Source organism: Oncorhynchus mykiss, chromosome 20 (genome assembly GCF_057628025.1).
Source record: "Oncorhynchus mykiss isolate SJ-2025 chromosome 20, ASM5762802v1, whole genome shotgun sequence".
NCBI lineage: Eukaryota > Metazoa > Chordata > Actinopteri > Salmoniformes > Salmonidae > Oncorhynchus > Oncorhynchus mykiss.
The window spans coordinates 30,379,688-30,396,282 of record NC_143041.1 but is presented as its reverse complement, the minus strand read 5'-3'; the positions used below and the strand labels follow the sequence as shown (position 1 = coordinate 30,396,282).

Sequence of the window (16,595 nt, the reverse complement as noted above, 5' to 3'; positions counted from 1 at the left end):
CTGTTTAACATTCTGATGGCCTTGAGATAGAAGCTGTTTTTCAGTCTCTCGGTCCCAGCTTTGATGCACCTGTACTGACCTCGCCTTCTGGATGATAGCGGGGTGAACAGGCAGTGGCTCGGGTGGTTGATGTCCTTGATGATCTTTATGGCCGTCCTGTAACATCGGGTGGTGTAGGTGTCCTGGAGGGCAGGTAGTTTGCCCCCGGTGATGCGTTGTGCAGACCTCACTACCCTCTGGAGAGCCTTACGGTTGTGGGCGGAGCAGTTGCCATACCAGGCGGTGATACAGCCCGCCAGGATGCTCTCGATTGTGCATCTGTAGAAGTTTGTGAGTGCTTTTGGTGACAAACCGAATTTCTTCAGACTCCTGAGGTTGAAGAGGTGCTGCTGCGCCTTCTTCACGATGCTGTCTGTGTGAGTGGACCAATTCAGTTTGTCTGTGATGTGTATGCCGAGGAACTTAAAACTTGCTACCCTCTCCACTACTGTTCCATCGATGTGGATAGGGGGGTGTTCCCTCTGCTGTTTCCTGAAGTCCACAATCATCTCCTTAGTTTTGTTGACGTTGAGTGTGAGGTTATTTTCTTGACACCACACTCCGTGATGACAAATATGGGCCTCCAGGCCTAGAAGATGGTTCTTTCTTTTAACTACGAGGAGCCCATGTTGGATGAGACTGTTTTTGAGGGTTAAGACCGTATTTTTATGAAGATTGTAATAAAAATCCTAACAGGAAGTGCTATGATTGGATATAGCCTATAACAGTCATGGATGGATATCGAATGTACATACATGTATTGGTTTGAATTGTTCTTGGATACCATTTATGTTTCCATATAGTATATGAGGTATCAGTGTGTATTATTTCATCATTAAGGGTGGATGTGTTGATGGAATATATAGCTTCAAAGGAATGATTAGAATACTCCACTCAGAAACCATATAATTGTAGATATTGACTAGAATCATAAAGTTATAATTAATGATGCGTGTACTTTTAGTTAGTCAAACAATCTGTCTATTATAGTGTCTTGAGCACAGACTGTCTGAGCAATATTCGGTGCTGACCTGACTCAAGATTTGGGAGAGAACGGGACTCGGCTGGGTAGTGAGACAGTATGTGCGTTGGATACCTTGTCTTTTGTGTGGAAGTATGTGTGTGCGTATGTTTGTGTGAATGTGTGTGCATATGTTTGTGTGAATGTGTGTGCATATGTTTGTGTGAATGTGTGGGCGTATGTTTGTGTGAAGGTGTGCGTGAGAAGCCAGTATAAAATTTATTGTTTTGTACAACAGGCTAGCGCGCTCTTGTAGATACACTTTCTGACTGGGCCTCCATCTGATTCATTTCAACCAGTTTCTTACAAATTCTGGGTTTCGGGCTGAGTAATTAATTCAATTGGGTTTATGAACATTGAGAACATAATTCTCGTGACAGAAAGAGAGAATGGCCTAGTTTCAATCCGCATCGCAGAAGATCCGCGCTATAGTGTAATTTAAAGATAATGTTCCCGCGTTCGCGGAGACTGCATTCACGGTAAACACTGAATATGTCGGCTCAATCGGGAATTACCTTTATATTTCAAAGGATCTTCTGCGATAATGACTGAATCAACCCCAAGGTCTAAATTCTAGAGGAACTCAAATAAGTGAGGGTACCAAGCGATATAGAGTGGCTAGTGTCTCTCTTGAGAGAAGACAAAACCTTCCTTCCCTGGAGCGTCATCTGTGGTTGCCAGTGCACCCTCTTAACCCACACACATTAGCAACCAGTTCACACTCAGCGTTTCAGAGCCAGGGGACATGAGGAGTGCAGTCACCACACCCTTAAGGCTGTGCTCTACAAGCCCTTTGGACTAGGTCCTCAGTCCTCACCCCGCAAGGGACGCCGCAGTCCAAAAATAAGGCTTTTAGATAGAAAGCATCTTTTAGCATACTTGAACCCTCTTTTGACATTCTGTCCTGAAAGCTTGGTAGAGATAAGCAGAGACAACAAGAGAAAGTGTAATGGGGGAGATGGGAGAGGGGCTATTAGCTACTGTGTTTGTACGTACTGTACGGTGGGAGAGACAGGGAGAGATCAACAGCACTCCAATGTTCATATTATTTTTATTACATTTTGATTTAACCTTTATTTAACTACGCAAGTCAGTTAAGAACAAATTCGTATTTCCAATGACGGCCTATCAAAAGGCAAAAGGCCTCCTGTGGGGACAGGGGCTGGGATTAAAAATGCAAATGTAGGACAAAACTCACATCACGACAAGAAAGACACCACAACACTACATAAAGAGAGACCTGAGACAACAACACAGCATGGCAGCAACACAACATGACCACAACACGGTAGCAACACAACATGGCAGCAGCACAACATGGTAGCAGAACAAACATGGTACAAACATTTTTGGGCACAGACAACAACACAAAGGGCAAAAAGGTAGAGACAACAACACCTCATCCGAAGCAGCCACAAGTGTCAGTATGAGTGTCCATGATTGATCCTTTGAATGTAGAGATGGAGATAAAACTGTCCAGTTTGAGTGGTTTTTGCAGCTTGTTCCAGTCACTAGCTGCAGCGAACTGAAAAGAGGAACGACCCAGGGATGTGTGTGTTTTGGGGACTTTTAACAGAATGTAACTGGCAGAACAGAACATGACCTTTGTTTTGGAGGTGTTCAGATCAAGGTTAATGGCAGAGAAAGCTTGTTGGACACTAAGAAAGCTTTGTTGTAGAGCGTTTAACACAAAATCCGGGGAGGGGCCAGCTGAGTATAAGACTGTATCATCTGCATATAAATGAATGAGAGAGCTATTTGAGCTATGTTGTTGATGTAAATTGAGAAGAGTGTGGGACCTATGATCGAGCCTTGGGGTAATCCCTTGGTGATAGGCAGTGGCTGAGACAGCAGATTGACTGACTATATATATATATACTGCACTCTTTGAGAGAGGTAGTTAGCAAAATAGGCCAAAGACCCCTCAGAGACAACAATACTCCTTAGCCGGCCCACAAGAATGGAATGGTCTACCATATCAAAAGCTTTGGGCAAATCAATAAAAATAGCAGCACAACATTGCTTAGAATCAAGGGCAATGGTGACATCATTAGGACATTTAGGTTTAGGAAACCAGATTGCATACCAAAGAGAATACTATAGACATCAAGAAAGCCAGTCAGTTGATTATTAATTCACAGTTGATTATAACACTTGATAAACAGGGCAAGATATGAATTGGCTTACATCAGTTAGGATCAGCTTGATCACCCTCTTTAAATAAAGGACGCATCATTCTATGGTTGGGAGTCATAGGGCAAATAGTAGAAATCACAAGAAAAGAATAAAACAACTTGGGGCTAGCCATTGTTCAAAAAAGCACTTGTCCCAACAAGATAACTTGAGAGAGTAGCTCTCTATGAGTCCAGTAGGCTATAAAAGTGAGATAAAATAAATACATAGTTGGCCTAAAGTAGTTAGTTAAAGTGTTTCTGAATAAGCTCACGTAATAAGTTAACTAGCCTACACAAGTTAATTACCCAACATAAAATTCATATCAGTCAAAAGTCTGCGGTGTGTGTGTGTGTGTGTGTGTGCGTGTGGCTGGAGGCCAGCGTAAGCTATGGAGAGATGGGGGAGTGTGGCGGGGGTACCTGTACCAGACAGGGGGAGACAGGCCAGGGCAGACAGGGAACAGCCCGCCGGGTGGGATCCAAGCAGCAGTGCAGCAGGCAACGGGAGTAGGTGTCACACCCACTTGGGCTGAGCTTTTACTTCGGGAGGCTGAGTAGGAGAGTAGGTGTTCAACCTTACCAGACAGGTGCGTGGTAGAGCAGATAAAAACATCTGAAGCGAAAATCTAGGTGCAAAACCGTGGTAAAGTTGGCGTGAGTTTTGATATTTGCCAGACATTCGGGCCTTCTAACATCACTAGCTCACGAATGATTCCCTGAGATGTGGATATTCTACACAACATAGTAGGGGGGTTCCCAGTCATTACAATTACCTCAACTACCTCGTAACGCACCACATACACCACTCATTATTGTTTCGCCTCACACAAGTCAACAAAGTCAGGTTTTTCAAAAAATCTGTTAAGCCTCATTTATGCCCTCTGTATGTATGTACACTGTGCAGGAACTCAATTGGCTTCACAAAATGGCAATCCTGCATGCCTACTTGTGTCAAGTTTATAACTGAATGGCTAATCACATACTGTATTTAGCTATGAATCTATGCAGGATCGTCATTTTGGGTAGCTAGTTGTTGTTCTTGTGCTGCGTACTGTGTAAATGAGGCTTTACTCCACATCACTTTGAAGCTACAGTACATTACTTTAACACTGCAACCTCATAGGAATAAATCTGCATGCACTTTAGTCCATTGAATACCTGTTTTAAAGCATAAGAACAGGCAGAATGGTGATGATAAAAAGGATCAGGATTTCAGAAATGTCACTCACCAGATGTTTATATAACTGTTATCTTTTATTAAAAGTGTGCTTAATCAATCCAACATGAATTCAAATTAAATAGACAAAACCATAACAGTATGTATGTATGATAAAGACGGATGGCAGATTGCATAAAAGGTTTATGTTTCCCACTGAACTCCTATAGAAAACACTGACCATGATTAAGTGTCCCTTTGAGGCACATCTGCTTTGAGAGAGGAGAGGATCTTTTGGAAGCTTACAATACAACCAGGCAGATATAAATCAGAAACACAACTTCACCATTGTGCTATAGCTCTTCTTAACACAGAGAGAGAGACCGCCATCCACGGATGCCTCCGAGGCAAGGAAGGCAGACTGACATCAACTGTATTCAGTTCACAAGGAGGCATGTCGAAGAGGAAATTTGAGGAATCATTTGGATAGGCCCACTGGAGGTCTCGTTATAACATTAGTTGAGGAGTTGCTGTTGATGATACAACAGCTGACTGATTATCCATCCAAATGGCACCCTAATCCCTATGGGCCCAGGTCAAAAGTAGTGCACTGTGTAGGGAATAGGGTGCCATTGGACACATCCAGTAAGTGCTATCTTTGCTCTGTCTCTCGCGCTACACTGTAATTCAATTAACTCCATTAAATGAATGTGGGGAAACTACCCTCGGAATAACAAACCCTCACAGGATTGGAATTGCAAGCTCAGCGGGAAAGGGTGTAGTAACCGCATCAATGTAATGTAAAGAATATACAAATTAAAATGAATAACTTGATAAAGCAAAAAATATGTTGTACAGTATAAAACAAATGTAACTCTCTAGAGGCATATACAACATAATATGAAATAATATTATCAGTGAAGAAAGTTATTCAAAATATGTATATTATATACTGCATGTGTACATCATCTTAAATAAATAACATGTATTTATTTTTTTCAATATTTTCTAGAAAAAATGCAAAGCGGCTAGGTTTGCTTTAAAGTATGGCATAGAACCACTCAGACAAGACTGTATATCGAACGTCTCTCTGTGCCATTTCAAAAAACATTTCAGTAACACGACTGCATATTTGTCTTTTGCAGCACTGGAAGGTTCCAAACAGAAAACACTTCACTCTGATAGTGCTGGTAAAACCTTGTAGAGATGTAGAGACAGTACCTACAGTATCTTTCTGTATTGGAACCACCACATGTTCTATGAGGGACAATCCAGCTCTATGCATTTTATTCAACCAGCATCTTGTAGGCTGCTGATACTTGTTTTGAGGCAGTTCAGATAGAGGAATACGTAACAGGGTGAAACATATTGAATATCTGGCTTACCAGTAAGAGCAGATTAGGCTACTTCTCTCTCATTGACAAATATTGCTTCTAGGCTTAGTATTGTGGATGTCGCACAGTAATTTGGTAGTGTCAATAGTCCTCAGTGTTCTCCACTGAGCATCCAGTACTTGAGGCCCAGTCAATCGTCCCAACCAAATATCTGTCCAGTCATCTGGTAGAACTTCATGTTGAAAGGTCTGTAGAAGTCCCGTAGCCTCTGCACCACCTCTGGGTGGATGTTGGGGTGGGTCCGCCCTTTGGTTTTGCCCAGGCAGTGGGGCTTGCTGCTGCCCTCAGCCTTCTTGAGGCAGGGGAAGCCCTTGGTCTGGTTGAAGTAGAAGTGTTTGTCAGTGATGATCCTCTTGAGTCCCAGGAAGTCCTGCACCCGGCCCAGCTCTCCGGCAGGGTCGCTTATCAGACGCTCTCCGCTCACAAACAGGATCTGACCCATGGGGAAGTACTGCAGCCAGTTATCCAGGTGCTTGGCATAGATGCCGATCTGGATGGCGCTCCAGGATGTGTCGATGAGCCCCGTAGTCCTGTTTTTGAAGGTCAGGCTCTCAAAGGTGGGAATGTCGGGCTTCTTGGACAGCGTCTGCGTGTAGTCAGAGATGGCCCTGGTGACGGGGTCCCGCACCACCACAATAAGCTTGGTGTCCCGGGACATGGCGGAGATCCGGGCCGGGGCCTCTCTGGTCACAAAGTAGCTGGGGGTCTTCTCCATGGTGATCTGGCCCTCCAGGGTCTTGGGCATCAGCTCCCTGAGGAGAGGAGTGGAGAAGAAACGGATAGGATAAGAAGCAAATTAATGACTACATATAAACTTTGACAATGATAACACAGCTCAAAACACACCAAATGTGAGACTGAGAAAATACAAAACACATGTAACACTTTATTCCTTAGCAGGCGGCTATAGTATGTTGGCAAGCTTTACGACTAGCTAGAGAAGCAAGGGTGGAATGTACAGCATCACATCAGCACCTACGCTCAACCACTTCTCTGAGAGTATTGGCAGTTGTGTAGAGCGAGGGAACGGATGTCTCTCCAAGTGTTTCCCAATGCAGCCAAAGGGCTACGGAAACCCAGAGATCTTCAGAGAAAATACAAATATTTTGTAATGATAGAGTAACTATCTTTGATCGCAAATGTCAGTGTTGTGAATTGCTAAACAGGCCGTTCATAAAATCCAAGCTTTATCATCTTCCTTAAATAATTCAGCGCATGCCTAGTTAAATAGAGGTTAAATCAAATAAAACATTTTAGCAGTAGGCTATCTCGACACAGAGCGCACCCCGAGTATAGCGTTGTCAAATCATACAAACATTGTAACGTCAGTCAAACTAAAGTCAAATGACCAAAGTTGCCAAGCTTGCTAGACGACCTCCTTCAACGAATGACAGAATATCTCCTATATTTGGCAAAATCGAGTTGATGATCTATACAGATAGCAGATCAGCTCATGAAAAACGAGGATATGAAGAGAGGAAATAGTTTAAGGTATCTTAAACTATACCAACTGTTTAAAAAAAAAAAATCCATATCTACTGTACTATCATCCCGTTTGTTGACCACACATTCTGTACCGAAGCTCTCATATGGGCAGCAAACTGGCCTTAGAGACATCGCAGAGAATCGGGGGACACGTTATACCGGTATTTTGACATACATAGGCGAGAGACGTGCGTTGATAATGCATTGCAAACTATGGATTACAGAATAAAGTTAGGAATTTTCAAGCGAGACAGGAGTCAGGATTTTGGATTTCAGTGGGAATGGGACTGGATATAGCAATAGCTCTAGGAAAGGAAAGTTGAATTTTCCCTCATGCCTCTCTGAGTTGTTAACACTTAACAGATTGAATGTCTGTGACAGAGATGCCTATGTAGTGAATTGTGCGTAGGCCTATCAAATGTGTGACTGTCTGAAGAGTCAAAATGACTGCTCAAAGAGGCACACACGTTTATAGTCTATACTCTAGGTTTCCCTGCAGGGTTTATTAATTGCATTTGGGTCGTGTGTGCAGTCCTTGAGTGTCAATTACACGAGTGCTTTGACTTAATGGTGACTTTGTGTGAAGTAAATATGCTAGGCTAAATGCTTCTATGCAAACAACCTGCTAGGATAATGTTATAACATTTTGGCTAATCTGCTGCCGTGCATGTTATGTATTTTGTGGAATTGCATTAGTGTGACATTGGTGGAAAACATTTGAAGGGCCTAATTTCCCAGGTTCTGTCATTTCATTTGACAGTCCCGGGATCCGGTTACCCATGTTAATCCCAATAAAGCGTACTGTATCGCTAGTAAAAAAACAACAACAACATATTAAACCTATGCTAACAACATTTCCTCAGCGGGAAAAAACTATTCTTCTTTTGTGAAAAGCAGCAGTGGAACAATATGCTTATAAAGCTAACCTGAATCAGAGAATGGAACGACATCTAATAGAGTATTTTAGAACCACGATTTGATTCATTGCTGTCTGGATATATCCACATGTTGTTATTCATTAGATATTGAGAAATTACAAGTGTTAGAATTGGAACGCATAACATTGTGATAATTGTTATGTTTTTGTTTCAATATCACATTTATTGGACACTTCATTTGGAAAAGAGAAGTCTTATGTGCGGCAGAGTAGCCTAGTGGTTTGAGCGTTGGACTAGTAACTGAAAGGTTGCAAGTTCAAATCCCCGAGCTGACAAGGTACAAATCTGTTGTTCTGCCCCTGAACAGGCAGTTAACCCACTGTTCCTAGGTGGTCATTGAAAATAAGAATTTGTTCTTAATTAACTGACTTGCCTAGTTAAATAAAGGTATAGCAGAAACATAGTAATCAAAGCAGTCAGAAAGGCACATGTTCCTAAATGTGTTGGACTATAGGGGTGTGTCCAAATGGCACCCTATTCCATCATTTGGAATACATTTTCGGAAATTAAATCCCTGTGATAAAAAAATATCCATAAATTTCACCTCAAATATTTATAGCAAAAAAGTTCAACTGGGCAGGCAGCTCAGCCATAATATTTGGTTTAACGTTTTCTTTGGCAAAAATGTCATCTGTGCGGGCGCGTTTTTCACTGAGAACTGACACACACACAAACACACTGAGGCGAGAAACAGGCTAATCTTTTCGGTCATGACACCCCACCTTTCCTGCCTCTCCCCCTCTCCCCGATGCCCTGAGTTCCTTCAGGACAGTGACCTGAACCAAAGCAGATAAAAGCAGCCCATGAATCATTAACGTCTCCTTCTCCCCGACATTTACAGCCTCTGCAGAATACAGCTTTAAAATTCACCAAAGTACAGAATGCACACTTCAATTATTTATCCTAGCTCTCTCTATCTCTCTGCTGGTGCAATTCTGCTTAAAGCCCAGTGTATGTGTGTGTGTGTGTGTGTGCTGACAAAGTCGCCTACCCGCGCTGCTCCCATGGCAGACGCAGTTTACTGGCCGTGACAGAACTACTGAGCTGTATGAGGGGAGGGAGGAGGGCTGAGCCTCTCTCAGGTCCCCTGGCAGGTCAGAATGGGGAGGAGGGGAGTAGGAGAGGAGGAGAGGGAGAATGAGAGGAGAGGAGGACAGAATGAGGGTTAGGCTACTCATCTTTTCAATCTCAGGCTCTTTATAAAGCGAGAAATAGCAGCAAATAGGCCTCAGCTACCACCATGTTGAACAAAATAAAAAATACACAGCTGTCCACCGCCAACAAACTTGTCCTTTTCCTAATGAGATGGGCACCACCGTCTGCCTCACGTATACGCAGGTAAACAATCATGCTCCGTTTAACCTCCATGCAGCTAAACGAGACAAGAGGCATCTGAGGTGCAACTAGAGATATGTGTTTCTCAGAGGGAGAGGGCTTCTGAGAGACGCCAACTGTCAGACTGTGTACTGGATGAATTTACTACGCAATTATGCTTCTCTCCAAGATTTTCTTCTTGCACTTATACTGGAAAAGTAGATATACAGTACTAGTCCAAATTTTGGACACACCTACTCATTCAAGAGTTTTTCTTTATTTGTACTATTTTCTACATTGTAGAATAATAGTAAAGACATATAAACTATGAAATAACACATATGAAATCATGTAGTAACCAAAAAAGTGTTAAACAAATCAAAATATGTTGAGATTCTTCAAAGTAGCCACCCTTTGATAACAGGCACAGAGGTGCAGTTAATTGCCGATTTCTGAGGCTGGTAACTCTAATGAACTCTAATAACTCTGGGTCTTCCTTTCCTGTTGCGGTCCTCATGAGAGCCAGTTTCATCATAGCGCTTGATGGTTTTTGTGACTGCACTTGAAGAAACTTTCAAAGTTCTTGAAATTTTCCGGAATGACTGACCTTCATGTCATAAAGTAATGATGGACTGTCATTTCTTTTTGCTTATTTGAGCTGTTTTTGCCATAATATGTACTTGGTCTTTTACCAAATAGGTCTATTTCTGCATACCACCTCTACCTTGCCATAACACAACTGAATGTCTCAAATGCATTGAAAAGGAAAGAAATTCCACAAATTAACTTTTAACAAGGCACACCTGTTAATAGAAATGCATTCCAGGTGACTACCTCATGAAGCTGGTTGAGAGAATGCCAAGAGTGTGCTGTCATCAAGGCAAAGGGTGGCTATTTTGAAGAATCTCAAATATCAAATATATTTGATTTGTTTCTACATGATTTCATATGTGTTATTTCATAGTTGTTATGTCTTTACTATTATCCTACAATGTAGAAAATAGTAAAAATAAAGAAAAACTCTGGAATGAGTAGTTGTGTTCAAACGTTTGACTGGTACTGTAGATGTAAATATCCAGTCTGAAAACAGAGGATTTGGTTTCACACAAAACATTACCACCTTCAATTTGGGCAATGTCTTCTGGGTTCCACCTAAATGTGTTTAAAATTTTCTGCCAAGATCTATACAGATGTAGGAACTTAATTTGAGCTAGTTTGCTAAAGCAGGAAAATAATCCTGCAGCAAAAGGAAAAGTGAATTATTATGTGGATTATAATTAATGGACATTTTTGTAGTTCAAATTCAAAATCTATTCTGACATTTTAAAGCTACAATATGTCACTTTTTGGATGACCTGACCAAATTCACAGAGAAATGTGTATTATAGATCTGTCATTCTCATTGAAAACAAGTCTAAGAAGTGGTAGATCAGTTCTATGTGCACTATTTCTTTGCTTCACATTCTTAAGTTTTGTTTTTGTGTTCTTAACTTTTGTTTTTGTACACCAGCTTCAAACAGCTGAAAATACAATATTTTTTTATGGAAAATATATTTCACAACGGTTTATATGGTGCAATGATTCTTCACATGATACTTGCTTGTTTTGTCACATAAACTGAAATTAGGAAAACTATTAGAATTTTAGCAACCAGGAACTGGTGTAAAGATTTCTGCATAGTGCATCTTTAAAGTGGAAATCAATGGTTTATGGTGCCTCTTCTGCCTTTCTAGGCCCAGCACAGAAGTACAGGAGTGCAGATGCATCCAGGGAAAAGAGCCTGAGCATCCTGAGTGACTCTAACCTGGCAGCCTCATGTCACAAGGTCAGGGCTACCATGGTGACAGACAGAGAGACAGGAAGTGGGTTGATAAGGCAAGAAGTAAGCCAACACGAGAAGGAAGTGGTTGATGGGGGTAGGGGGCTACAAGGCTCTCCTGTGTTCTGACATTCACACTGCACCCCCAACATTGACTGACACCTGACCCCAGTCCTCTCAGTGTCAATGTGAGGCAGCACACCTACAGCTGTATCAGGGGGGATAAGGGGGAAAGGAGGAGGGGCTAAACTGCAGGGAACAAGCTTTCTTTCCATTCACATTATCTCTGGTCCATCTCCTTTACAGGCAGGGCTATCACCCTGGTTTATGGTCTGCTCCCCTCGGAGGTGCAGAGTACAGGAATGAGACTGTGGTTCATTGAGGTTATCCACCAGCTCCTCAACTGAAGCATCAGATATAGGTGTTTGTCCATAATGGCACCCTGAGCCCAAATAGCCCTGGTCAACAGTAGTGCACAGTGTAATATAAAGGGAATAAAAGGGAATTTGGAATGCAACCTTTGTGGTGATTACAGTAAGAATAGTATAGGTCCCCTAACAAATATAGTCATGTGAACAGACACCTATTAGCCATAACCATGTTCCTCTTCTTCTACAAAGCAGAACTTTCCAGATGTTCGGCTTCCATGAATATTTCAGAGTAAGGAGGATTTATATTTTAAATAGACTCTGCAATTCTAAAGAAATAAAGACATCTCTAAATGTATTCCCAAGGAGTGCAGACTGAGGATTGAGTGGGGAGAGAGTTTGAAGTTGAACCCAGATAGATCCATTCACAGGTCTGGGAGGACAATAAATCAAATCAAATCAAATTGTATTGGTCATAGGCAAGATGCAGTAGATGGTATAGACTACAGTATATACATATGAGGTGAGTAATGTAGGATATGTAGACATTATTAAAGTGGCGTTTTTTTAAATGACTAGTGATACCTTTATTAAATCAATTTATTACATTTATTAAAGTGGCCAGAGATTTGAGTCTGTATGTTGGCAGCAGCCACTCTGTGTTAGTGATGGCTGTCTAATAGTCTAAGTAGTTTGCCCCCGGTGATGCGTTGTGCAGACCGCACTACCTACTGGAGAGCCTTGCGGTTGTGGGCGGAGCAGTTGCCGTACCAGGTGGTGAAACAGCAGAACAGGATGCTCTCGATTGTGCACCTGTAAAAGTTAGGAGACAAGCCAAATTGCTTCAGCCTCCTGAGGTTGAAGAGGCTCTGTCTGTGTGGGTGGACCATTTCAGTTTGTCCGTGATGTGTATGCCGAGGAACTTAAAACTTTCCACCTTCTCCACTACTGTCCCGTCGATGTGGATGGGGGGGGATGCTCCCTCTGCTGTTTCCTGAAGTCCACGATCATCTCTTTTGTTTTGTTGACGATGAGTGAGAGGTTAATTTACAAACACCACACTCCAAGGGCCCTCACCTCCTTCCTGTAGGCCGTCTCGTCGTGGTTGGTAATCAAGCCATGCAGTCATGGCCCAGGAGTGTGAAGGTGAACGGAAAGGCACTGGAGCAACAAACCGCCCTTGCTGGCTCTGCCTGGCCAGTTCCCCTCTGTCCACTGGGATTCTCTGCCTCAAACCTTATTACAGGATCTGAGTCACTGGCTTACTGGTGCTCTTCCATGCCGTCCCTAAGAGGGGTGCGTCACTTGAGTGGGTTGAATCACTGACGTGATTTTCCTGTCTGCGTTGGCGCCCCCCCTTGGGTTCGTGCCATGGGGAGATCTTCATGGGAAATACTCGGCCTTGTCTCAGGATGGTAAGTTGGTGGTTGAAGATATCCCTCTAGTGGTGTGGGGGCTGTACTTTGGCAAAGAGGGTGGGGTTATATCCTGACTATTTGTCCCTGTCCGGAGGTATCGTCGGACGGGGCCACAGTGTCTCCCGACCCCTCCGGTATTTAAAATGCAATAGTTTGTGGTGTTGTTGTGGTGCTAGGGTCAGTCTGTTATATTTCTCTGAGTATTTCTCCTGTCTTATCTGGTGTCCTGTGTGAATTTAAGTATACTCGCTCTAATTATCTCTCTCTCGCTCTCTTTTCTCTTTCTTTCTCTCTTTCTCTCTCTCTTGGAGGACCTGAGACCTAGCACCATGCCTCAGGACTACCTGTCCTGATGACTCCTTGCTGTCCCCAGTCCACCTGGTCGTGCTGCTGCTCCAGTTGTTTTTTTTTTTTTGAATTTTACCCCTTTTTTTCTCCCCAATTTCGTGGTATCCAATTGTTGTAGTAGCTACTATCTTGTCTCATTGCTACAACTCCCGTACGGGCTCGGGAGAGACGAAGGTTGAAAGTCATGCGTCCTCCGATACACAACCCAACCAGCCATACTGCTTCTTAACACAGCGCGCATCCAACCCGGAAGCCAGCTGCACCAATGTGTAGGAGGCTACACCGTGCACCTGGCAACCTTGGCTAGCGCGCACTGCGCCCGGCCCGCCACAGGAGTCGCTGGTGCGCGATGAGACAAGGAGATCCCTACCGACCAATCCCTCCCTAACCCGGACGACGCTAGGCCAATTGTGCGTCGCCTCACGGACTTCCCGGTCGCGGCCGGTTACGACAGAGCCTGGGCGCGAACCCAGGAACTCTGATGGCACAGCTGGCGCTGCAGTACAGCACCCTTAACCACTGCGCCACCCGGGAGGCCCTGCTGCTCCAGTTTCAACTGTTCTGCCTGCGGCTATGGAATCCTGACCTGTTCACCGGACGTGCTACCTTGTCCCAGACCTGCTGTTTTCAACTCTCTAGAGACAGCAGGAGCGGTAGAGATACTCTGAATGATCGGCTATGAAAAGCCAACTGACATTTACTCCTGAGGTGCTGACCTGTTGCACCCTCTACAACCAAATCAAATCAAATGTATTTATATAGCCCTTCGTACATCAGCTGATATCTCAAAGTGCTGTACAGAAACCCAGCCTAATACCCCAAACAGCAAGCAAGGAGTTTTTCCTAGCCACAGTGCTTCTACACCTGCATTGCTTGCTATTTGGGGTTTTAGGCTGGGTTTCTGTACAGCACTTTGTGACATCAGCAGATGTAAGAAGGGCTTTTTAAATACTTTTGATTGAACAGGGAGTACAAGAGAGGGCTGAGAACGCACCCTTGTGGGGCCCCAGTGTTGAGGATCAGCGGGGTGGAGATGTTGTTTCCTACCCTCACCACTTGGGGGCGGCCTGTCAGAAAGTCCAGGACCCAGTTGCACAGGGTGCGGTCGAGACCCAGGGTCTGAGGACGCGGCTAGGGATGCCATCTGGGCCGGCAGCCTTGCGAGGGTTAACACGTTTAAATGTTTTACTCATGTTGGCCACGGTAAAGGAGAGACCAGGGAAGAGAGCAGAGAGCGGCTCTGATTTATGTGGACTATACAAGAGTATTTATTTCCATTCCAACAGGAACCGCATGCAGTTCTTTCTAATGAAACTTTATTGTCAGCTTAGGTGATGTAACGAACGAGGCACCTTCCAAGTGCCTGAGATTTACTGTGCTTCCACAGCGCTGCTTTGATGTCTTCTTCGCGCTGCTAGAATAGGACTACTCACACACACTGATGCATGACATACAGGCAGCAGGTTTCAGCTCGTGAAACAACGTGACTACAGAGCAGAACTGAATAAAGATATACATTATGTAAGCCTAACCTTTTTTACTTTGATGCTAAAACTAACATAGATATAGCGGAAAGTGGAAAGCAAATTGACGATTTATGGTGTCGCCCCAAAATCCGAAAAGTTAAATGACAAAGGTTGAGGGGTAAATTTATGAGAGTGCAAACAAATAACCAACATTGTTTTCATGGAGAAGGTACAGTATGTACAACAGAACATGGTATATAAACTGTACTCTGAGAGAATACACTCATGTGGTTCTACTAACTAGGCAATGTAGCCTGCCAACACTCATTGGGGGGACCATTCCCTGTTATATCAGTCAATGAGTCCTTTGTAAGGTTGTCTATAAAAAGAGTACTTTGGCACAAGGAGTCTGATGCATCACGGCTTTCGTTTCCCCAATCCAATGTAACAAAACAACAAAACTAGCAAGTGAGCAAATTCCTCTGCTTTATCCCATATGAATCAGAAAGGTGCTGGGGAATGAAAGGGTCTGGGGTTGGACTGGGACTAATATTTGGCCCAAATTAATGTGTGTCTGGGGACCTGTGAAGAAGGGGATCCCTCATTTACTTCTACAGATGTAGGATCTTACTTTGATTATTCTTTTGTTGCTGAGATTTACAAAATTCATTGAAAACCTGCTCTAACACACAGTTATATTTACAGTATTACAGTTTCACGTAGCCTCATTTTGACCAGCTAATAGCCTAACCACCAATATTATGGACTTTATTTAACCTTTATTTAACTAGGCAAGTCAGTTAAGAACAAATTATTTTTTACAATGACAGCATACCCCGGATGACGCTGGGCCAACTGTTCGCAGCCCTATGGCCGAATGAGATTCAGCCTGGATTCAAACCAGGAACAGTAGTGACGCCTCTTGCACTGAGATGCAGTGCCTTAGACTCCTGCGCCACTAGGAAGCCCTAAATGTTCAAAACCTGTAGGATTATTTTGCTGCGACAATACAGGTCAAATTAAGATCCTATATCTGTACATGTATGTCAATGGAGGTATAATGGCCAAAAGGCTAGTGGAGTGGGCATCCAGGTCCACTTCTCCCCATGTAGAAGCCTTTGATTAATTATTCCCTTCCAGTGTGGAGGGAGGCTGACAGCCAGCCAAGCATGCTGTACATCCACTCATCCACTCCCAGAGTGTTTCCCACCCGGCCGCCGTGGCTGGTGTTGTGACCAGATAATCATCTGGTAATTGGCTGAATATTTCTGCTGTCTGCAGGGAGGGAAGAGGAGGGGAAGCGCTTGGCTCTATGTCCGCAGCTCTGCTCAGCAGCCATTTTCCAGGTCACTGGTCTCGAGCTGAGGTCAGGAGGGGGATGGAGCTGGGGAGGGGGGGGGGGGGGGCAGTGATTTAGAGAATTGACTGCTGTGTGTGTTGGTATGTCTGCCTGCTCCTGTTCGCTGGGCCTGCTACTTTACAGCTCTGTCAACCCCTCTGGTAACAATGTAGCACCTCAACCGGCCCTGGGGCCAGCAAACGCCCCAGGCACTGGGACTGGGCTGGGCTGTGCTGGCATAGGAGATGTGAGAGGGGAGTTAAAGTAGTAGGCTATGGTTTGAGATGGAGAAACAACTGTTTAACTCTATGTACTC

General features: G+C 43.7%; 1 protein-coding gene across 1 annotated transcript in view; it reads right to left on the bottom strand.

The window, feature by feature from the left end:
• Window positions 1–4,469: 4,469 nt before the first annotated feature.
• Window positions 4,470–16,595, bottom strand: part of si:ch211-216b21.2 (heparan sulfate glucosamine 3-O-sulfotransferase 3A1) — a 50,118-nt gene continuing 37,992 nt past the window's right edge. Inside the window, exon 2 of the mRNA XM_021576254.3 lies at window positions 4,470–6,536. Within this exon, the coding sequence (XP_021431929.3) occupies window positions 5,915–6,536 (622 nt within the window). The 3' untranslated portion in view covers window positions 4,470–5,914. The remainder of the gene's footprint in view (window positions 6,537–16,595) is intronic.